The following is a 23,884-nucleotide window of genomic DNA, read 5'->3' on the forward strand; positions in this document are numbered from 1 at the left end:
AGAAAGGTATTCCGAGCAATTTCTATTCTTATTTTTATTTCTGCTTCGCATCTGGCATCATCTGTGATATTTTGTCCAAAGTAGATGTAATTACTGACCTGATCAATGATAGTCCATCGAGTTTCAAACATATTCTAGGCTTATTCTCTGTATTACTAAAAATCATTGACTTAGTTTTCTTGACATTCATGCTTAGACCACACTCTTCATTGACAATATTCAATACATGTTGTATATCTGCTTCATTCTCTGCGCAAAGTACAGTGTCATCAGCATAACGTAAATTATTAATATTTACACCCCCAATACTAACACCTTTCATATCTGAAATTTCCCTGAATACCAACTCTGTGCACAAGTTGAACAGAGATGGGGACATTACGCATCCCTGACGTACTCCTCTTTTGATTTTTGTGTAACCTGTGATGTCATTGTTAATTTTTATGGCAGCTGTCTGCTCCCAGTAAAGTTTAGATATGAGACGTATGTTCTTATCATCGACATTAATTTTTTGTAAGCCTTCAATTAATTTGTCGTGGTGAATTTTGTCGAATGCTTTAGAGTAGTCAAACTTTATCTATTACTTGTTGCAAGTACAATTCTTTTCTTCGAAAGCAGGGGGTACAAAATATTTTTATTCTACTGTATTCTAAATTAATAGAAATTATACCCCCCAAAAAATGTTATTGTGGTGGATTTACACCCATTTATGAATATTGTATTCTCTTTTTCTTTTTAAAATTTGTTTCCATTATTGATACCTAATGTAAATGGATGAGAAAGGTTTGCAACCTTCCTAGTCTTATTCCCTTTGGTTAACCTTGACATTGTTACTAAATAATCAAATAATTTCTGGACGAAATCCCCAACCCCAACAATTACCTAAGGATGATTAGCACACAGGGAATGCTAGTTTACATCCTGCCGAACAAACCAATCTCCACGTTGCTTGTTTCCATGGTGATACTTACATCACTTACCATGGTAACACACGCTGTGTTCCTAATGCCGTTATCATGAGATATCGCTCATTGGTATAATGCGATCGGTAGGTAGCTAGCTATGCTCCTCATCCACTATCGACTATATCAGTTGCTTTCAGGCCCAAAGATCGGACACTTTTCGCAGATCATCGATGTCGATTTGTCGAGTGAAAAGAGGTAAACAGACTTTCTGCTATGGTAAGTCGAAATATTCTTCTAAACTAAATTGAAACGTTTAGTTGAACAGACGAGATTATGCAAAAGAAATATCATCGTTACAGAAATCGTTACAGAAAATTCTAGGAAGAAATCAATGAGATTTAATCCCCATAATTATTTATATTGGCAGTATCTGTGAATTTTTCTTGTAATTTAAAATCACAAAAACCTGATCAAGCAGTTTCCTCTTTGAAGTACAATAGGGACTTTTAGATTGAGTGAACGAGAATGGCGTGAACATTTACTGATCATGTGTGTCCATGGCAAGCCGTTTCAACATTATTCTTTTTTCTTGATATCAACAATTTAATTCTTTATATCAAGAAATTATTTCCTGTTGTAAAGCAATGGTAATCCTTGATATCAAGGAAAATGAATAAGTGTTTTTAAAGAAAGCTTGTCATGAACAAACATGATCAGTGGACGCCGTTCTCGTTAACTCAATCTAAAAAGTCCTATAATGTGATTACTTGCCTAGGAAATAGAGGAAGGCAATACAAAAGTACAATATAAGTCCAAGATCACTTGATACGTAGGTAAACTTAATAATAAAATTATTTGTATTATAGGCGAGTGGATTTGAGAGAATGAAATATATTTCGTTGAATCGAAATTGTTTAATTTTGTTAAAGGTACTATGTCCCTTTTGCAGCCAACCTCAAATGCTGTAGAACTTTGCAGGAATTATGAATATGTCATGTATATCCTATCTGTGAAATTTAAACGTTAGCAGTGTCCTCATATTCAAATTATGCAAGGAAACCCGTTTACTTGCTAGACTTCACTGTCAGACACTATTGAGTGACCGACTGGCTTTTTTCTTCTTTGGTAATAACATACATGAAAAGAGTTGTAAAGGGTACGTGAGCATTTGTCTACATCAATAACCCACTTCTTGTGATGGCCAAGATTAAACTGATTGAATCTTTGCGCAGCATAAAACGTATGACCATTCGGTACAATTGTCTGAAAATCAAGACTATTACTTTTGGGCTCTATAGCCCTAAATTTGATTTGACAACTAATAGTCGTTATTTTCCCACTTGAAGACATTTTCAAGCCCCACCTTTTTTAGGGAAGTTCTAAATTAGTATTATCTTTCAAATGCAGTTGGAATTTAACTTTTTCATTTTTTGGGCCTGCAAATGGGACATAGTACCTTTAATGAGTTATATATCACCTTTGTTTCTTACAGACGAAGAAATGACAATACAACAAATGTTTTTCTTTATATCATTCTGCTTTAAAAACAAGGAATTGGACAAACTACCTATCTCCCAGGGATGATAGTGTTTGCTTATTGTTGTTTCTTTGTTAATTTTTTATTTTGGCCTTTTTTTAGTTTGCTGTTTTCAAGAAACAACATTTTCTTTAATCCTGGAAAACCCGCTTGTTGCTTGGTAGTGGACAGAGAAGGAAATAACACCTTTTTTAAAATTTCAATGTCAATTGTCTCAGCAAAAATATTCCTCCCCCCCCCCCCCCTAATAACAATAACAAAAATCCGTCTTCTTTTTTTAACAGCAAGTTTTGTATTACTTGCCGTAGCAATTTAGGCAAGGATCATGTATTGCTTCCGACAACATATAATCCTATCTTCTCCTGACAGCTGTATGCTCTTAAGGAGTTATATATCATCTCCGTTTCTTACAGAAGAAGAGGTTTCAATATTGACAATGGATTTTACATCATTTTGCTTTAAAAAAAAATGGAAGACAACGAGGTATTGAACGAGCGTACCTATGTATAACAGGGCTGAAATTGTTTGTGAATATATTTTATCTTTTGTTTGTTAATTTTGTTTTTCTTGATTAAAAACAAAATAGTTTGCTGTATTTCAAGATGCGGCTATGGATGGGTTAAGTATGCGAATTGTTGAACACCGAAATGTTGCATAAATGCAACGACAACAGCAGCAATAAGAAAAAAGATTGAATGAAATAAAAGTATAACGATCATACGTTTTGATAAAAATTAGTTTGATTTATTTTCAATTTAAACAAAATTAAGAAACGTCGTCAAGACCCAAGGCTGCTGAAATTGCATCACGATGATTTTGTAAAGTCCTTGCATTCGTGTTAATAACAAGTTATTATGCTTAGCATGTAGATGTCCGTTGAAGAATGTATCATGATTTATTTTTTGGTTAAAGTGTAAATCAGCACGGAGGTTAACATCATTTAAATGTTTTACTATTGGCACATCCAACTTTCTGATATGTTAACCCTTCTCGCTTCCATTATAATGGATCGGCGATGTAAAACAAAAAGGGGGGGGGGGGGGGAGGTAAGTACAACTTGTCATAGGTCTACATCATGAGGGGCTGCAATTACAAATCCCCCCCCCCCCCCCTCCACTCGTTCGGCCCTCTTAAGTTGGGGTTTATACTGGTGATGTGCTTCTTTCTTAGTAATGAAATGTTATCTAAATCTTATTTTGAAAAGCAAACACTAATATAAAATATTGTTTTATATCTTTACAGTATGGAAGTGTGAACGTAAGCATCAAAGATCTCGTTACGGAGAAATGGGGCAACGAAACATGGGAGAAAATAAGGTAATTGCCCGGACTTGTCGTTTTTCTAATTTTTCTGCTTTTAATAAACCAAAGTTGTCAAGGTAGACTTCTCCTGCAAATCAAAAAATCAATATATACTGATCGATAAGCTAGGCTATAGGTATAAGTGTGATGATTTTGATGCCCTAGGGAAGAAGCTGGAAAATCATTGAAATGAAGGGACAGTGTATGTTGCATTGGATAAAAGCAGAATACTGTTTTAAGGAAACGAGACTCAGCTTATATCTAACTTTATAGTAATGACGCAAAACGAAATTCACTGTCATGATATCTTTAAGCCAGACTTTAACGCATAGACTGATAAATACAATGAAATTCTGTCGAACGAGCTGGCTGCGAAGAATTGTTTAATATGTGAGTAAAGAACAACAAAATCGAAGAAGCGAATTCTGACGTTCTGACTCGTTTTAAGGAAACGAGTCTCAGCTTATATCTAACTTTATAGTAATGACGCAAAACGAAATTCACTGTCATGATATCTTTAAGCCAGACTTTAACGCATAGACTGATAAATAAAATGAAATTCTGTCGAACGAGCTGGCTGCGAAGAATTGTTTAATATGTGAGTAAAGAACAACAAAATCGAAGAAGCGAATTCTGACGTTCTGACTCGTTTTAAGGAAACGAGTCTCAGCTTATATCTAACTTTATAGTAATGACGCAAAACGAAATTCACTGTCATGATATCTTTAAGCCAGACTTTAACGCATAGACTGATAAATAAAATGAAATTCTGTCGAACGAGCTGGCTGCGAAGAATTGTTTAATATGTGAGTAAAGAACAACAAAATCGAAGAAGCGAATTCTAACGTTCTGACTCCGTCTCAAGCTAATAAAATGCCTACAGTAAAATATTATGTCAAGCAAGTATTCCTTAAGTTTCCGTTTGATTACACTTTCGTGATCCGACCCGTCGATATATTTGCAGGATATACAAAATTCAGAATGACTTTAATGGTTAAGTTGATTTCTATCGGAAGGTTCTTCATCATGAGAAACAAAGATTTAATTTAACAGACGAAAACATGTTGCTTGAACTCATAATGTGGTCTACTTCTATTTTATACACTGAGAAATACATTTGGCGTGTGTCCATCCGACCTCTGAGTTTATCTAATCTCTGAGTTTATATCCCAATTTCTTGATATTACTAGGATAAAAGCCGGTGTGGATGATCGGTTTGTCAAGTTCGATATGTACCCGGACTCCATCACATACCAGATAGTTGGAGCCGCTTCAGAGGTCCTGGGTAAGTTCAAAAGTAGAGAGTTTTCGCAAACTCATTGCAGACGGAGAATCTGCGGTTCGTGTGCAAAATCGCGAAGCTACTATATTAACAGCGGGGTGACCGCTGAGGTACTAAAATCCAGAACGGGTGTTCTCAATGACGCCTCGATACAAACTATTTCATTCACCTGATAAAAATAATAGTATTTAAATAGACAGAATCCAATCTGCATACATTAGTTCTTGCCACACTTAATACAGTTTGCATTCTGACTATTGCGAATACTAGACAGGTGAATGAAATAATTTCTATTGAGGAACTTCACAAAGACTTATGTATTAAAATTGATTACATTACGAAAATGGCCTATTCCCTGCCAGGCAATGCAGTACAGACGGGACTACACGACTAGCACAACTTGTCTAGACCGAGCCACAAAACGGCTATTTATAAAATTTCAACAATTTATCATCAAGTTTTAAAACAATTCATGTTATATCCATATTCATGTTGATATATAATTCAGAAGCAATAATCGGAAGAAAAACAACTCACCTAAGAGCCGTTCGCATCAGGGGCGGATTTAGGGGGGGGGGGGGGGGGGGGGGCCTTGGGCTGGCCAAAAAGAAGAAAACAAAAGGAAAACTGTTGTTGGGGTGCTTTCTCCCCCCCCCCCCCCAAAAAAAAAAAAATAATAATAATAATAATAATAATAACAATACAAAAAAATAAAAATAAATAAATCAAAAAAAAAATAAATAAATAAATAAATAAATAAAAAATAATAAAAATAAATAAATAAATAAATAAATGAATAAATATTTGTCGGCACTTTTTTCAAATGAAAAAAAAATGTAGTGCTCATTGACCCCCATACCCCCCCCCCCCAAACGGAGCGAAATATCGGTCGGCGCGATTTTTCAAATTTTATCAAACAAAGATGATTATGTCATTTAAATTGTATTTTCTTTCAAATTTAACACTCACTTTTTCATTATCTCACAAAATATTTTGTGTAGCGCCCTCTGCAACAGGACTCAACTATCCCTTTACATATAAATTACAACAGGATATTACTATATCTATAACTATTGTGTGATATGACCTGCTATTCACACAAAATTATTGTCATGATCAGGTAAAAGCAGAGGTATAAGCACTCTGTCCTTCCACCCCCCCCCCCCCCCCCCCCCCAAGCCGGAGTGAGTAATTAGCGCGAAGAGGATCACGAAGTCACCTCTACGTCTAGTAATCAACAAGGGATACGCCTACCCAGTAAATCACCTTCGCTTTAACAAGTCAATTAGCACGTAATGAGAGGTGGACATTCATCAGGGATGGGAGCAGGATTCCATCACTGAAATTAAGCCAATTAACAAGCTCGAGAACGGAACTTTGTTGTTAATTCATCATTATGATATAGATAATTGACTATCGGGAGGATAGAACAAACTGTTTGATATATTGATAATTATGTGATATACTTCCAGTAGATCAATTATATTCAACGCTATCAATTCCAAATATATTAGATTAGTAATTTAGGTAATTTGGGAAAAATTCACAAATAGTATGTTGCACTGATTGCAATCGTCATATCTCGTACGTTTGCAAGAAGAAGAAGAAGAAGAAGAAGAAGACGCAAAAGAAGACGAAGAAGAAGTAGGAGAAGAAGAAGAAGAAGAAGAACAAAGAGAAGAAGAAGAAAAAGAAAAAGAAAGAGAAGACGAAAAAGAAGAAGAAGGAGAAAAAGAAGAAAAAGAGCAAAAAGAAAGAGGAGGAGAACAAAGAAGAAGAAGAAGAAGAAGAAGAAGAAAATAAAACTCTCGATGCGTCTTTTAATGACAGTATCACTTTGAAGTATACTTGCTACGGCTTATCTTCAGATTTTGCCATAATGGCGCTGTCGACAGAAGCTTTTAAATTCACAATATAACCCTTCATAGAGATATTATCTTGAGGAGATGTATTCCACAAATACATAAGATATAATAATAATATCCATCACAATTGTGGCCTAGCGATCTGAAATGTGTGCATTAATGCAAGATATGAAAAGCCAAGCCGATTTCTGAAGATCTCATTTATTATTCCTGAATAGAAGATGAAGGCCAGAAATGAAAAGGAATATGATGGTTGTAGCCCATTTCCTCATAGAAAACGAGATAATGAAACAGCATGATAATTGCTGTATGAACGTACATGTTAACAAGAGAAGATATTATATTTCGTTTTAAAGAAAGATGTGGAGCGCCAGGAGTGTCAAGTTTGACATACACACCCGCTATACAAGAATCCACTTTTATTATTATTAAAGGAGAAATGGTGCACTCAGCTGCATAGAAGCATTGATAAAGCAACAAATTGTTTTCAGAAAAACTGAGATGCAGGGTTTTTGTATTTGGTATAAAGGAAAGGAGAAAAGGGCGTCGATATCATGATAATGCAGATATATTTATAATTTGTGTGGTATGTATAGAACATTTGTTATTGAGTGGTAGTAAATTCCTTTTGTATTTGTATACAAAAAAGAGAGAACCGACTTGAAACCAAGTGAGTCAAAGATATGAAACTTTATGATTGTTCATTTGTTATCGCGACTTTCACTAATAAAGTAGCTGTGGAGGGCTAAATATTATTTCCAAAAATCATCTCATAGTAAATAACAAGACAAACAACATGGCTACAAACAAAATCAAGTATACTTTATAACATGAATAGGATATTGTGAGCTACTTCGAATTTATAAAGCAAGCTGTAAGATATTTTCGCGAAAGAGAGTTATCTCTTATAAGACAATATAATATGTTCGGCAGATTTTCCTACGTCAGATCTTGTTTTACTCGACGCTTTTTCTTTTATCGCTTACGTATTTTAAGCTTTCTTCGGTAAAAGAGAAACCGAGTAACACTTAAGATATAACTTTATTTCACAACCCGATGCTTGATAAGAACTATACTATAATCAGATCTGGCTTTTGAATATTGTGAGGGTCATTTAAAACAATGTCTCGGGATGGTGACAGTGAAAGTAGAAGGTCAAGTCAAGGTGAACTGACAAGCCTTAACAGTAGAGAGTTTGATTAAATTAACCTGCAAATAGCAACAGGGGTTCTTTTCTTTGTTCCGCCTGTTTTTCCCCTTGAATTTGTTTAATTATTGTTATAAGATCAATCATGGTTGGTTTTGTTTTGTCTGTCATATCAGGGACTTGCTATTTGACGACATCTAATATATAAAGAAATAAAAAGACGCTTGCTTGTTAAAAGCAATCATATCCCATGAACGCGTATGTAAAGTCCAAGTCAACGTTGTTAGGTTCACCGACTAGCAAAAAATACAAATAAAGAATATCATTAATTATTATAGATAATGATAACAATAACAATGACAGTATATGACAACAACAGCAATAAGAATAGTAATACTGATACTACTACACCTACTACTACTTATACTACTACTGCTACTACTACTACTACTACTACAAACTTATAATGATGATAAAAACAACTATTATGATAATGATAATAATAATACTAACAGTGATAATGAGTATATTAATAATAATAATGATAATGATTTCAACTACTACTAACAATAATTAAAACAACAATAATAACGATGATAAATAAACTAAATGCATTGCTTCAGTGTCAACATGTTGATGATATAACTGACACTTACATCTTTCGTTCTCTCTTCTTAAAAATGTGCATTCTGACGAGAGAAGGTCATAGTTAATGCATACATGTCTAAAAGCATATGATCAAAACATTCCCAAGAGAACACTCGTAACGCTATTCACCTGCCACATACTAATCCCGAAGTACTTGTCATAACAAGGTCATATATATAGTAAGGATAAAGATCTTAGTTGTATGTACGTCTTCATGGTCCCCTCGCTAGAGTGACAAGCTCCTCTGGTTGATAATGGACATGAAGGTTGCCCTTGAACTAGGTATATCGTAATGTCTAAAGTAAGAGAGTACCCGTCAATCAAAAAGATTAGTTTGCAGTCCAATTCACTTCAAGTTTTGAATCCATATACGATTTAGACTCTCTGCTAGAAAGAAGTGGATTCAGACGAACCTCAATTTACGTGGTTCATGCAAATGGATTAATCGATATCTTGATTATTGATAATAAATCCATGGACTGAACGATCGTGCCCTATTAATTTAAAGCAAGGGGACATAATCCCGCGCAGGAGCAAAGCAAAGCAACGCAAATCAACGCAAAACAACGCAAAACAACGCAGGGCAACGCAAAGCAAAGCAAAGCAAGGCAACGCAAAGCAAAGCAAATCAAGGCAACGCAAAGCAAAGCAAAGTCACGCAACGCAACGCAACGCATCGCAACGCAACGCAACGCAACGCAAAGCAAAACAAAGCAAAGCGAAGCAACGCAAAACAACGCAAAGCAACGCAAAGCAAAGCAAAGCAAAACCGAGTTTGTGCGAGCTTTTGTCAGGGTGCAACGCATTTGAGGTTTAGGTAAGTAGAAATGAGCAAGTTCTTTAGAATGCGTCAACAAAATATATGCACGTTTTTTAAAATAACAATGACCATTTTCTTGCCATTCGCAGCAATATAATAATGCGATTTTTTAATGAACTTGAACCCACGAGCAACGTCCATTTTCATTGAAAGGTTAAGTCTTTTAAGCGATACATAAAGTATTGATGACTGCCCAAGAGTTACGAGACCTCCTTGAAGTGACGTCATTTTGTTTTAGACTCTCATTTCGTGTTTAAAGGTACTATGTCCCATTTGCAGGCCAAACAATTAAAAGGTTAAATTCCAACAGCATTTGAAAGATAATACTAATTTAGAACTTTCCTAAAAAGGTGGGGCTTGTAAATGTCTTCAAGTGGGAAAATAACGACTATTAGTTTTCAAATCGCCTTAGGAGCTATAGAGCCAATAAGTAATAGTCTTGATTTTCAGACCATTGTACTGAATGGTCATACGTTTTATGCTGCGCAAAGATTCAATTAGTTAAATTTTGGCCATCACAAGAAGTGGGTTATTGATGTAGACAAATGCTCATGTACCCTTTACAGCTCATTTTAAGTATGTTATTATCAAAGAAGAAAAAAGCCAGTCAGTCACTTAATAGTGTCAGTGACAGTGAAGTCTCGCAAGTAAACATGTTTCCTTGCATAATTTGAATATTGGGACACTACTAACATTTAAATTTCACAGATAGGACTTACATGACATATTCATAATTCCTGCAAAGTTCTAAAGAATTTGAGCTTGGCTGCAAAAGGGACATAGTACCTTTAAGTTTGTTGCTGTTTATTATTCATTCTGAGATGCAGTGAACCACTTGATTGGCCCACTAGAGCTCTCGGTGAGAGTCTGCTGTATCAGTACATTGTGGCGCAAGATTTTTGGTCATGCTATTGTGTACGTTTTGCAACTTATATAATATATGGCGAAATTTTTAAGACAAAAATTATGAAAAACTAGTCATAAATCTATGCAATGTCTCGGCTTAATTCGCAATTTTGCAGGCTACTAAAAGGTAGCTACTAATAGGGTCTCGCAATGGAATATCCTACAAAGCATTGTTATACCATGCTCATTGTTATACCATGCAATTGCATTAGGCTGCGACCTCGAGTCTTGATGTAATATTAATTATTTTGCAAGGTGAAATCTTGATGATAGACATGCTCGAGTCAGTCATGTGCTGTAACATGTTGTAATTTTGAGTGATATACGAAGGTAGATAAGCTGGAAATAAGGGTTCCATAATCACAATGAGCCATTTGTAATCGGACATGCAGAGCTCACATAAGTTTTATCAGAATTCGTTTTAATTTTCCACGGGAATCAATACATCGTTAGAGATGAGGAATTGCCACTCTTTTTCTCATGATTGTTTGACGGTCTACGGCCGTATACGTGACCAGACTTTTCGCGATAGAAATTCAGTAAATATCCCCTTTTTATTTTCCATTTTCATAGGTTTGCAGCAAGGTTAGAATGTGTAAAACTGGGTATGTTTCTGGTGCTCTGGGTTTCCGGGAGCTAGAAGCGTCGGCCACTTTTAGGCCGACCAGCTTTCATCACAGTCGTATAAATCAAATGGTTTAGGTGGGTCAAACCTAAATGGAATTGCATGCTCGTGCACTAAACAACTTACTGAATGTCACATGTGTTAGCCTTTTAACCAATACATGATAATACACTCCTTAGCAAATTTCGTATAATAATGATCAAGCGTCAAATGATTGCAATCCACCATTAAATGATGCGCTTTCAATTTGTATTTGTCTTCTCTCAGTAGTTTCTCATTACACCGTCCTTGTAATTTTCCTGACACGACTTGATAAACTAACTTAATTGTACAGTTAAAAAGAGGACTGTCCATTTTGTAAATAAATTATTGATGCTTGACCACATCGCCTGCAAATCAATTACTGGGTGTGTTTTGGGCGAGTCAGAAATTTAAGATAGAAAATACTTTTATATTGGAAAGACCTTGGTGTACTATAATGGACCTGCGAGTCTATCAGTGGAGTAATTATCTAAACATCACTATCCCTATATAGCAATAAATTCCAAGAACCGTCATTATAAAAAAATAACACATTTAAAGGTACAAATAAAAGTCGTAAAAGTCAAGTTAGGTAGAGGGGATATGAAATAAAATATAAAGTAAGGTAGAGACCCTCTTTTTACATCCATTTCGTTATGTAAACATAACACAAGCGAGCAAATAATATTATAAATGTACACAGCATTGATTGCTCTAGCTTGATTGGAAACGTTCAGCCGGCACCAGTCTGAATAGATTGAACAAAATGCAAGTGGGCAGTGTTTAATAGTTACGGCTGTCGAAAGGGTCGAATAATCAAATTACAAATTATTTCATTTTTTATATTCCTTTCCATCTTCCTCTCCTTTTCTTGTTTACTCCTCAAATTGTATTCGATGCTCGTTAATTTTAATTGCCTCTGTGATCAAATCAAACAGAAGAGGGTGGTGTAGTGGCAAAGGAAAGTGCAGCCGTCAGCTACCCCCATCATCATAGTGTAATTGTACAGTATCGAGAATAAAGCGAACGGGTTTGCACGAGAGAACTAAAATACGTTCGTTCCCCCTTTTCCTTTTAAAGATCCGTCTCGTTAACATAAACCCCATTAGAATTCTCCCATTTTGAATTCATGATTTCATAAATATGGGACTATTAATATCATTTTATACAACAGCGGGTTGTCTTGGGAATCATTTATATCTTCAATAATGGGGTCCAGGGGTCCGCCTTAGGGTTCCCGTATAGCCGTCGTGAGCGATAAAAACTCTAATCCATCCGTTAAAATTCAAATTGCATTACCCACATTGTGTGTTCCTTTCAAAGAGAACAACAAGCCCTCAGGTTGAACATTCCATCTCATTCAACAATAGCAGAACACGCCCTTTAAACTTGAAACTTCAACTGGAAAACATTCAATGGTATGATGCCCACATTAATGAATTATCCATCTGGATGTTTCTAAAGCTTAAAGGTAATACAAAGTTTTGGGAAATTTTGAAAATTGGGTGGATATATTTGGATGCCCCTGTGAATGTATTATAACCACAAAAAGTTAGCCCCTAAAACGCTTCTGCTTTCGAGAAAAATTGAATATAAAATGTTGATCAATTTCAAATAGCGCCTACGGCTGTACAATTGTAGTTGCGACCATGAAAATCTCAGAATATGTAGTTGTGATACATAACTTCAAAACCGGAATAGCTAGTCGGTCGATTTTAGTCAAGAAACATTGTTTTATAGCTTAATTAATATCTTGACCTTGAGAGGGAGCTATACAACATAAAGAGTGTATTATTTACAATTTCATAACTTTAGACTCGATTTCAACCGCGACAACGATCACTGAAAATTGTAGGATCGCATTATGCTTCCAATATTTTCATTTGAACCAAATTCATGACCCCATACCAAAACTGTGTATTACCTTTAACAAATAATGTTCACTTTTCAGGATTTTTACATCCCTTTTGAGTTTTTAGATTTTTCTTTAAATTTCCTTTAAAATAGCGGTCCATACTTTGAGAACCCCTGTATAAATAGAGTGATGACCAGAAATGATTAATATAAAAATAATACACAGCAGTGAGGGCATTAGTAAGAATTACCCGCACAGGGTACCTCTGGAACAGTTTAACACGCCCGAGGCAATAGCCAAGTGTGTTTGGACTGTTTAGAAGGTACTGAGTGTGGGTAAAATTACGAATGCCCGAACAAAATGCTGTGTATTATTTGTTTTATAAAATTATGACGTGGATCCTTGTTATTTGATAAATCACCCTCATCTCAAAGTCCGTCCGTTCATTGCTAATTCTAGGTCTACATCTATGACTGATCTAGATCTAAATTAAATAACTAATGCGTTTTAATTAGGATCTACGTCATCATTTTATAATATTTTATAACTCATATTTCATGTCGTAGGTGTCGACGGTAACGTTGTCCTGGAGACGTTCGGTGTGTATTGGGTGGTATGGTGTATGCGATGTGGTTACGACGCCCTCTTTCGGGCTCTGGGTGGTACCCTCTCAGACTTCATGGCTAACCTGGACTTCTTACACAGTGTGTACATGAAGACCCTCTACCCTAAGATGACCGTCCCGTCGTTCAGAGTCGAGGAGCTGGAGAATGATGAAATGATCCTTCACTACTACTCAAATCGTCGCGGCCTCGGAAGCATTGTCTACGGTAATATCCGAATGAGGATACAGTCACACTATTACATTGGCGATCAATACTTCAATTGCATTTGTTTTTAAAACTCTTTCTGTATCCGTGCCTTTGAATTAACATCATGGAAGATACACACTTTTGTGTAGACTTGATGATTCTACCTTGGCCTTTCTTGATATTTCTCAGGGGCCAAAAAGTAAACTTTGAAGGATTATGATAATACCCAGGATATTTTGTTTTCTTCTTCAAGCAGACATTCATATAGTAGTCTGCCATGTAAACAGTTCGAATGCATTTTGTTTCGTTATTGTGTACCTCTCCCCCTTTTTATTCTTTGTTAAGAACATATATATGCCCCGAATATCAGTTTATCAATCTTTAATATGCTTCCTTTATATTTATATTGTTAGCTTACGTATAATTATACTAATAGTATCCTCTTTAATCCTCATGGAAATGCTGTACCTTCATTATTATTTACATTGATTTTTATTTTGAATTTCATTAAAAGGATGCGTGAAAGCGGTCGGGCGAATCATCTTTAACACGGAAGTGGACATCGAGCTGTTATCACATGACCAGGCAGAGTATTGTGGGATACTAAAGGACCATTACAAGTTTCACGTGTGTTTCGTCAAGTTTGATCTAGCTCCGATGGGAACTAGTGGCATTGTAACTGAAGAGGTAAAAATTGAGTCTCGAATTATTTTTAACCATTTTGCTTTGGAGTGCAAACTGTTTTCTCTTAATATCCTGGTTAACCTATTTGTTTTCTGTAGGTGTGCGCACGCGTGGGTTTGTGTGTTTTTGTGTGTGCGTGTGTTGGTGAGTGCGTGTGTATGTGTGGTGGGTGTGCGCGCACGATACATTAATAACTCAAATCAAACATTTTGTTTTCCCGACTACGTTATTACAATTCCATATGAACTCAATCCTGGAAATGGATATCCCTTAATATACTTTTGTTTTTGAATATGTGAAGAGAGTAACGACAATCTTCTTTTTTTTAAGTGAAGTGGGCTCCAAGAATTGTTGCTAAATTATATAACATTGACATAAAGGTAAGGGTGGAGAGGGGGGGGGGGGGCAACAACAGGGATCTTTTGAGGAAATTTATCATCAGGGTATATTCTTTGGGATTTTTAGGAATGGACCTCCATTGTTGATGGGACCTCGCATCTCATCGGTGGGGGTGACTATCGGCCACCAAGCAACGAATCTGTGAAGAATAATCTGGTTCTCGCTCGGAACGGATCCGCTAAACGATGTCCTTTCTCAGGAATGGATATCAACGGGATTGAAGAAAGTCTGGCCGAAGGAAAAGTGGCAAGAGACCAATGTCTCCCCGAGATCTCTGAGAAACGTGTCCTCCCGATCAGTCACTTCAAACCGAAGATCCCCGCTAGGATTCTCCTAGATCCTGAGACATTCTGCAAGACCTTCCCCTACCACATCCTCTTCAACGATGACCTGGTGATCATGCACTCTGGATCAAAGCTGCAACAGTTCTGTCCGTTGATCAATGATGAAGGCGCTACACTCAAGGATATTTTAGTCCTTGATCACCCGGAGATTGAGTTGACGTCGGAGAATATCTTTCTCTTTCTCAACATGATCTTCATGGCGACGCTGAAGAAAGAAGCCATGGCTCCCAACATGCCGGTCCTCTCTCTCAGAGGTAATGCATGAATAGATTCATTTCATGAAAATGAATTATGCTCGTGATGAAAAGAATTTCGTCAGCGCTCATTTTCCCTGCCATACGTGTTTGCACCCATGTCGAATTATTTTATTAATTTCTAAAACTTGTTGTGAATTCCAACGAAAAGAAAATGAAATCAAATTAAATATAATCAAAGTTCTTTCTTTTAAAAAAAAACAAATAGAACTGACAAAAATTATTGCAACGGGATGTACGAAGAGGCAAGTTTAATAATACGTTCGACACTTGAAAGCGATAAACTTTTTGAAAAGCAATGTTTGCATGGGTTACCGCTCCTTAGCAAACTCAATTACGTCTTGAATATAAATTGGTCTGCAGGAATAATTTGATTTGCTTTACATGGTCATTGAAAGGGTGATTTTATTTATTCATTTTTTTATTTTTTACTCAAAGGATAATAAAAATGATGAGCTTGAGATAGAGAGGGGTGGGAGTGAGGGTGGGGGGGGGGGGAGATATATACGTATATATATATATATAGGGAGAAAGACAGTTCTAGAAAGAGAAGCAGCTGAATAAAGGAGGAAGGGTAAAAGTACATAAAGGTTCCCGGTAGACGTGGACAAATGACCGGGACAGAATATGTTTACTTTAGAGAGACGTACATAATCAAATGTAAGAGGGCAGTAATTTGACAAATGATTGCACGAGTTCAATACAATTTGGGACAAAACAATACAGAAGAAAAAATAAAAGGAAAAAGAAATACCCTAAAAAGAAGAGGAGTAACGAGTCAATAAATAGCAGAGTATCCACCTATTATGAAAGTATGACACACTCCCTTTAATAAATTCCCCATTTCCTTTTCCTTGTCATCAATCTCAGGTCAGATGGTGTGGATGCCTGATTCACATCTCTATGTGTTCCTCTGTTCACCCCAGCTGACGTCACTGAATGACCTAAGGGATAGGAAGATGCACTTTTCAGACATCGCATCACATGATCTAACACGTGACCTCATCCTGTTCAATCAACAAAGAATCGCGGAGGTTACTAAATACGTCACACTTAATTCTATTTGTGTGGTGTTTTTTTATTATTCTAAACAGGACAATGTTAATTAACTTGATGGCAACATCAAGATTCAAGTCTAAAGTGATGTCCTCATGAACATTCTAAATACACATTCTAAAATTCTAAAAGTTTCACAATGAAATTTACCTATATATTAGTGCATGGGCGTCAATCCTTACGTAATACCTATTGTTCAGGGGAAGGGATGATCTATTCATTCATCCCCCTGAACAATAGGTATTACTTAAGGAATGACGCCCATGTATTAGGGGAGTTGCATCACTCAATCACTATGATTATCAATGAGTTGCATGTCAAGCATGGTTATGGATGTTGTGTAATAACGTCAACGAAGCCAAGTGATCATGAAGATCAATTAGCATGAACTGGGTTGTGCAATCCAGTGGCACGCACGATCTAATTAAAATTTAAACATGCATGCATTGCCGTCTTGAAGCTCAAGTAATGGTTAACAAAAAAGAGCTCGCCCATTAAATTCTAGAAATTATAATTGATATTCATTATAGTAATTTGACATTATTATTTTGTGCAATTATTTGTTATTATTATTATTAAAACACTTCCAGCAAATTAACAAAGTGCAAAATATTTATATTTCATAAATTGTTTTTAGGTTGAGTTGGCGAAGCAGTTAGAGCAGAAGAAAGAAGAACTGCGCACGCTCATGAGAGACCTAGAACTAGAGAAGAAGAAAACTGATACACTACTCTACTCAATGCTGCCGAAAGAGGTCGCTAATGATCTACGGGATGGGAAGAAGGTTGAGGCAGGTACGATAAGTCAATCAATGGTCAGGGCCCCATTTCATAAAACTTGTCATCAGTGACAAAGAGAGTTTTTGTTATAAGCTACTGAAATCCTTGCTTCTGATTGGTTATTAACAGATTGATCACTGATTTATTTTCATGTGTCATTGAAAGAAGGCTTTGTGAAACGGGTCCCAGATGAAATCATAGCAAAGACATAGTTGAACTACGTTTAGGCTACGTGACGATCAATAAAAATATGTTGTTGTTTATACCAAATGTGCGTTTTTTAATTATTGAAATATATTTTGGGGTTGGCGTTGGCATTAAGAAAATCATCTAAGATTGCTCGAAAAGGATCAAAGAGTATGGGGTCGAAACATTTTTCTGATTTCACTTTATCACAAATAGTTATGTGTGAGGTCCCCTCTCTTTCTGAACATTTCTCTCTCCTCTCCTTTTCTCTATGTAGTTAAATTTTCAGTAAGTGATCATTTCTTACATTAACTTTATACAATGTGGTTTGCTACACATGCATTCCAACATCTTCTCCTCCTTCACTCTCTTTATCTCCCTCTCCCTCCCACTCTCTCTCTCTCTCTCACACACACTCTCTCTCTCTCTCTCCTTTTCCCTTTCTCTCTCTCCATCTCTCTCTCTTTCTTTCTATCTCACTCTCTCACCCTCTTTCTCTTTCTCTAGGTGAGTTTCAGCAGGTGACTATTTCCTTCAGTGATATAGTTCGCTTCACCGACATGTGTTCTCAGTGTGATCCTATTCAGATTGTTCATCTGCTCAATGAGATGTATGTTGTCTTCGATGAGCTCACCAGCGTACACAATGTCTATAAGGTAAGCAATACAAGAAGATACAGTTCAGGAGCCACGCCCCCCCCCCCCCATTAACAACGGAATAAGTTGCGTATCTTGTCACGGGTATTCGGTACTCGGTATAAATAAGTGATTATTTAAGTATTACCTGATCAATTAAACGAACCTACTCTAGCAATATCATTGCATCTACCTATAATACAAATATTTTATAAAAAATTGAACTACCTTCGCAGCTATTTGTACATTACCTCATATGATTGATATTTTTCTGCTTTAATAAGGAGTCGAATTTCTAATTGAAAATGCCTTATCTTTTTAGCACTTTCCTTCACCATTTTCACTTAGGTTTTGAGTATTAAACTTTAACGTTACCATGAATTAAACACAAATGCAATACTTACGTGCATTCCTTAGGGGGAACATTATGTGTTAATGATCGTTATTTTACGGTATAAACACTTTTAAAATAAATTGCGTTTATTTAAGGTTGAAACCATCGGGGATGCCTACATGACGGTAGGAGGCTTGCCTATCCCTAATGAAACTCATGCTGAACAGGTGGCATGCTTTGGTCTCGGGCAGGTTGAAGGGGTTAAGAGCATCTCATCGCCTGTCACCGGAGAGATAATACAGGTAGGATGATACTAGAATATAGTAACGGTATCTAAGTATAGTTCAGACTGTTAAAGGGGACGCGATGGCTCAGTGGTAGAGCATTTGTCTCGTTACCGGGAGGTCCCGGGTTCGAAACCAAGCTAATGCACTCCTGCCCTTTGGTAATTAAGGTATTAACCGTCATTACAATTACAAAGTCCATCTGAGAGGACTTAAAACCGTTGGTCTCCTGGTTGCTTAATTACACGCATATACATACTTGTTTAGTAGTCAGGCAAGAGAATCATCAAACACCAATTGGTTTCAAAATCAGTTATTACAGGGAGGTCAATGTATGCACTTTAAAACAAATTACTGTTAGGGAAGAGGTATATTTGTGTAAGTTGTATCTCTCTCTAGATGATACCACTCCTCCTTACTTTAAATGCTGATTTAATACTAGGAATACCTTTGTCTGTATTTCAGTATAATCACGAAGAAGTATGGTTGTTCAAAAAATCTGTTTAAGTTTTGCGCCCCTCCCCGTCTACCCAATCCATCTTTCCTCATCTCTTCTCTCCCTTCTCTCTCTCTCTCTCTCTCTCTCTCTCTCTCCTCTTCCCACTATCTCTCTCTCTCCCTTTCTCTTCATCTTTCCCTGTCTTTCTCTGTCTATCTCCCTCTTTTACCCGTTACGTCCACCCCTCATAGTTTGTTTTTTTCTCTCTCTCGGCCCTCTCTGTTTCTTTCTTTATTTTTTTCTCAACATTCCTTTCGCTATTGCTTGATTTCAAAGCCTTTCGGCAAATAAAACTAATACCTTAAAGGCTGAATTCTTAATTGTTTCCTTGTTTTTGTCATCAACATAGATTCGAGTGGGTATCCACACCGGGCCTGTAGTAGCTGGTGTTGTGGGTGTTAAGATGCCTAGATACTGTTTGTTTGGCGATACTGTGAACACGGCATCGAGAATGGAGAGCCACAGTGTACCGGGAAAGGTTCACATTAGCCCTTCTACCTACAGGTGAGTTCACATTAGCCCTTCTACAGGTAAGGCGTACGTAAGAGGTTTCTTCACACTAGGGTGGGACAGTGAGTCGATATTAAAATACGCGATATTTGCTCCGGGATTTAATTCGTCAAATATTTTACTGCTGCCGTGTACGTCACTGTACGTAACACGTCAAGTGATTTTTTTGTTTAAAAATACTATTTTTCATAGCAAAATTACCCAGAATATTACCCCTTGGTGTTCCATTCGGGTTGCGTAATGTGTTTGCGCTAGTTACAAACGAAACATGTTACTGTGAGGGGTTTGTTAGAGATATACACGAGCAAAATTAATCTTAAATACAAGATTCATGGCAATCGCAAATACTTTCGAAATATCAACCTAAGGCCATTTCAATGGCCTACTATATCACCTATTGCAACGTGCGGACATTACAAAGAAGTATTGCGTAATCCATCTATGATTTATATCGGATATAATAAATAAGGAAATTGAAAATGACGTTTAATTGAATTGCGAGAGGAGTTGCAAACATGTTTATTCTTTTTATAATACCAAGCTTGATTGTTATAATTGTTTCTTGGTTCCTAGAGCGATCAAGGGTAAAGGGTTCGAATGCGAGGCCCGAGGTGGGATGGAGATCAAAGGTAAGGGTAGGATGATGACACACTTTGTGATTGCTCGATCAAACCAGACCAATAATGACGACACAGACTCAGCTTCGGACTCAGCTTCAGACTCAGCTTCAGATGAAGGTATGTGATCTTGAACTTTGAACTTTAAACCTTGAACTTGAACCTTGAACCGTGAACCTTGAATACGCATATAATCAGGACTTAGCATCTGTTTAGTAACTGTTTGTATATATATTATTTATCATTTGACTTAAATTTCGATTCATTCTGTTACTTTAAACATGTCTATTCAAGCATGATTAAGCTATCGTCCGTCTCCATTTTAATAGGATGAGTTCTGCAATGGAAAAGATGAACAATAATGTTTGAACTTTATCATTTTCTGCCTGTACTTTTCAAGAACTCAACAAAATTATTAAAGAAATTTCTCATGAAAAAATATTTTGTGAAGTCCCATCATAACCGATTTGTTTGCAGTGAATGTGACCTTCAGCAAGACTGAGTAGATTTCCTAAATCTCTATTATTCCAAAACTCCACAGTATACATCATTTGGTGGGTAAAACATAATCACCTTTGCCAAATTGATTCTAGACTGTTTCTTTCAACATAGTGAATCCATGCATTGTACTCAACTTTATTTAAGTTCGTAGTAGGCCTACTATAAACTCTCTCTTAATTGACATAGAGGGTTCTAGGACACCTACCCCCTGGACAACCACCCTCCGGATAACCATCCCTAGTATAACCACCCTCTAGGATTACTACCCTCGGACAACTATACTAGGGGGTAGTTGTCTGGGAGTATAGTTGTCCGAGGGTAGTTGTCCTAGAGGGTGGTTGTCCTAGGGGCAGTTGTCCGGGGGTATTTGCCCTGGAGGGTGGTTGTCCTAGGGGATAGTTAGCAATTGGAAACTCATCCTAGAGGGTAATTGTCCCGGGGGTATAGCCGTCCTACAGGGTAATTGCCCTAGGGGTAGTAATCCGGGGTGGTGGTCCAGGGGATAGTTGTCCTGATATATATATATATATACACTGTCGCTCATAAAGGTGGAATATTTTGTTTTACCCCAATCGATGGAATTATTTAAAAAATAATTTAAGAATAATAGATCTAGATAATAGTATACACTCTCAGATTTTATTGAATAACAATTTGCCAATGTGTGTTTTGCGTGACTGCTAAATCATGTGCATGCTACTATGCTTATCAACTATTAAAATAATTCCATAAATTGGGGTAAAACTAAAATATTCCAACTTTATGAGCGACAGTGTATAAGAAAACACAATAAAACAGGAATTATTCACGCTTACGATGCTTCCATATTGGTCCCAATACACTATTGTACGACTCTATAGGAGATGACGCCCGCACATGTCCTGATGAAAAAGTCAGAGCCCCTGTGATCATCAACGAACCGAACTACGAACAGTCTACGAATAAAGACGACCTCACTGCGATCAGTGCAGGCAAAACAGCGCCCTCTAGAGTCGAGACCCAGGCATCTACATCTACATCACCATCGTCCGATGTAACCGAGAAAAGAACCTCTTCAGCATTGTGCACTGTGCTTTAAATGAGTGCAGCTAAATGAAAGCATGTTGAAAAGTGTTACAAACCATTTACAAACACTTGAGGCGCCACAAATGTCATTAAAGTATCTCTGTTATTGTAAATTTTCTTGTGCAAGCATCTCTGAAGTGCTGTAAATACAACTAGAGTTTTCAATTATATCTGAATTGAATTGAATGAATTTATATCTTCTTTGATACACGGTTAAAATTCCAAACAGTTTCAAGACTGATTTCCATTTGGGCCTTCAGATACAAGGTAGATACATGAAATAAACATATCTTTTGTGATTAAAAAAAAATGACATTGGTACATCTGAAGAATGATTTGTTAATGATATATTTTTATGCCTCAAAATGTTACTGATTTTGAGATTTGGCCGAAAAGTGAAAGATTTTTACTTTTTAAAACACTGGAACCTTTTTAACCATGTCTTGTAAGAACCTAGTGCACATAAGAAGTTAGAGTTTCATATTCCTGTGCATGCAGGTTATCATCAAGATCATGCAATGAAGATATAATTCTCAGCTCATTTACATTTAAACTACAATTACAATACTTATCAATGTTAATTTTAGAATGAACAAAAGTTAACAAGAGTTGTACATTATGTGTCTTTGTATTATCACTGCTCTTACATTGTTAACATAAAGAGCGAAAACAAAATCCTGTACATAATCTACATACCCCCCTCCCCCCTTCATTACAAAGCTCAACAAATCCACCCTCCCTATCTCTTCCTTTTCCTTAAGACCAAAGTGGTCATAGGTGAACGGATACAAATAGTCTTGAGATCATCTATTTTAAAAGTAATCGTAAAATTGGAATACGGAAATGAAGAGGCAGAAAAGTAACACAAAGAGTTTTAAAATGAGAGGAGAATATTATTATTCAAATGATTCATAAGCGCTGTGATACACTTTGTTAAAAGCGCTTTTGAAACCAAATAATAATAATAACAATATCGTAATAACATTATTATCATACAAACAAGAATATGCCTTTAGACCAGCATGCATGTCGTAGCACATACGATTACAATTTCGACTTATGTACACATATTACCCAACATACCATCATGTACTAACAGCAGTAAACATTTAATATCAAACTCGTAGATACAACGTAATTGAATCTATCAAACAAATTGTGAGAAGAAAAAAATCATCGGAGTCAGTTGTAAAACTATTCTTATTTCATATAAACATTTCTACAATTGGCCCTTACAACATTTTGTTCGGAAGTAACTTTGTCAGTCATATTTGTCGCGTGTTTATAGGTCTAGTTATAAGCTGATAACGAAACGATCCATTACGCAGTTTGTTTTATCAAGGAGCTATAAAGCGCCTTGGTATTACATATCCCTGCTGAGATGTTAATTAAAGCTATTCAGTGCGTGAAACCTAGGAAAAGATATGACAATAACTATGCGACCCCCAGTGCTGATTCCCAATAAACGTATCTTTAGGATATGAGTCGTATTATAGTTATAGCGTAAGCGCGTTGTAGTCTGCAGGCACAGACCCTAACTTGACACTTTAAAAAAAAATCATTGTGCCTTGAGAGAAGTCTAGCCCAGCTACCTACTGGCTGTGTCAGTGTCAGGAGCAGCTACAGTACTTGGCCTATGGTAGTCTTATAGTGCAGACTCACTTTTACGACTGACCAGGGTTTGTGCTCGTGTCAGGAGCAGCTACAGTACTTGGCCTATGGTAGTCTTATAGTGCAGACTCACTTTTACGACTGACCAGGGTTTGTGCTTGCAGACTAAGCGCGTTGCGCCGTTCCGCTGAACGCAGACGGACATTATTGCGTTCAGCAGACTAGGCCGTTGGCATTAAAAAAGCTCGTAACTTCCAAATTATGTTCATATTTTGATAGCAAATTACTAAAGTCAGGTAGTTATTATCCATTTAACCTCTTTATTAGTCGATAAAGAGAACAATCCCTTTCATGTAAAACAAAATTCATAAACATGAAACATAGCAGTCAAAACCTAAGTTC

General features: G+C 36.6%; 1 protein-coding gene across 1 annotated transcript; it reads left to right on the forward strand.

Moving 5' to 3' along the window:
• The first annotated feature begins 1,145 nt into the window (after nucleotides 1–1,145).
• On the forward strand, nucleotides 1,146–22,205 carry LOC579464 (guanylate cyclase soluble subunit beta-2-like). The gene is made up of 13 exons (XM_030996729.1): nucleotides 1,146–1,181; nucleotides 3,685–3,758; nucleotides 4,934–5,028; nucleotides 13,479–13,742; nucleotides 14,239–14,411; nucleotides 14,874–15,405; nucleotides 16,276–16,439; nucleotides 17,099–17,255; nucleotides 17,934–18,082; nucleotides 18,551–18,697; nucleotides 19,528–19,682; nucleotides 20,262–20,425; nucleotides 21,667–22,205. The coding sequence occupies exons 1-13, from the start codon at nucleotides 1,179–1,181 to the stop codon at nucleotides 21,882–21,884; spliced, it is 2,295 nt and encodes a 764-aa protein (XP_030852589.1). The 5' UTR covers nucleotides 1,146–1,178; the 3' UTR covers nucleotides 21,885–22,205.
• Nucleotides 22,206–23,884: the final 1,679 nt, after the last annotated feature.

This window comes from Strongylocentrotus purpuratus, unplaced genomic scaffold (assembly GCF_000002235.5).
Source record: "Strongylocentrotus purpuratus isolate Spur 01 unplaced genomic scaffold, Spur_5.0 spur5_contig_856, whole genome shotgun sequence".
Classification (NCBI taxonomy): Eukaryota; Metazoa; Echinodermata; class Echinoidea; order Camarodonta; family Strongylocentrotidae; genus Strongylocentrotus; species Strongylocentrotus purpuratus.

What these genes read in the sequence shown, in the direction of transcription:
- LOC579464 (XM_030996729.1), top strand. An exon ending in GCGTACACAATGTCTATAAG is followed by an intron (nt 18,083 to 18,550) that starts GTAAGCAATACA and finishes CGTTTATTTAAG; the next exon opens with GTTGAAACCATCGGGGATGC. An exon ending in TCACCGGAGAGATAATACAG is followed by an intron (nt 18,698 to 19,527) that starts GTAGGATGATAC and finishes TCATCAACATAG; the next exon opens with ATTCGAGTGGGTATCCACAC.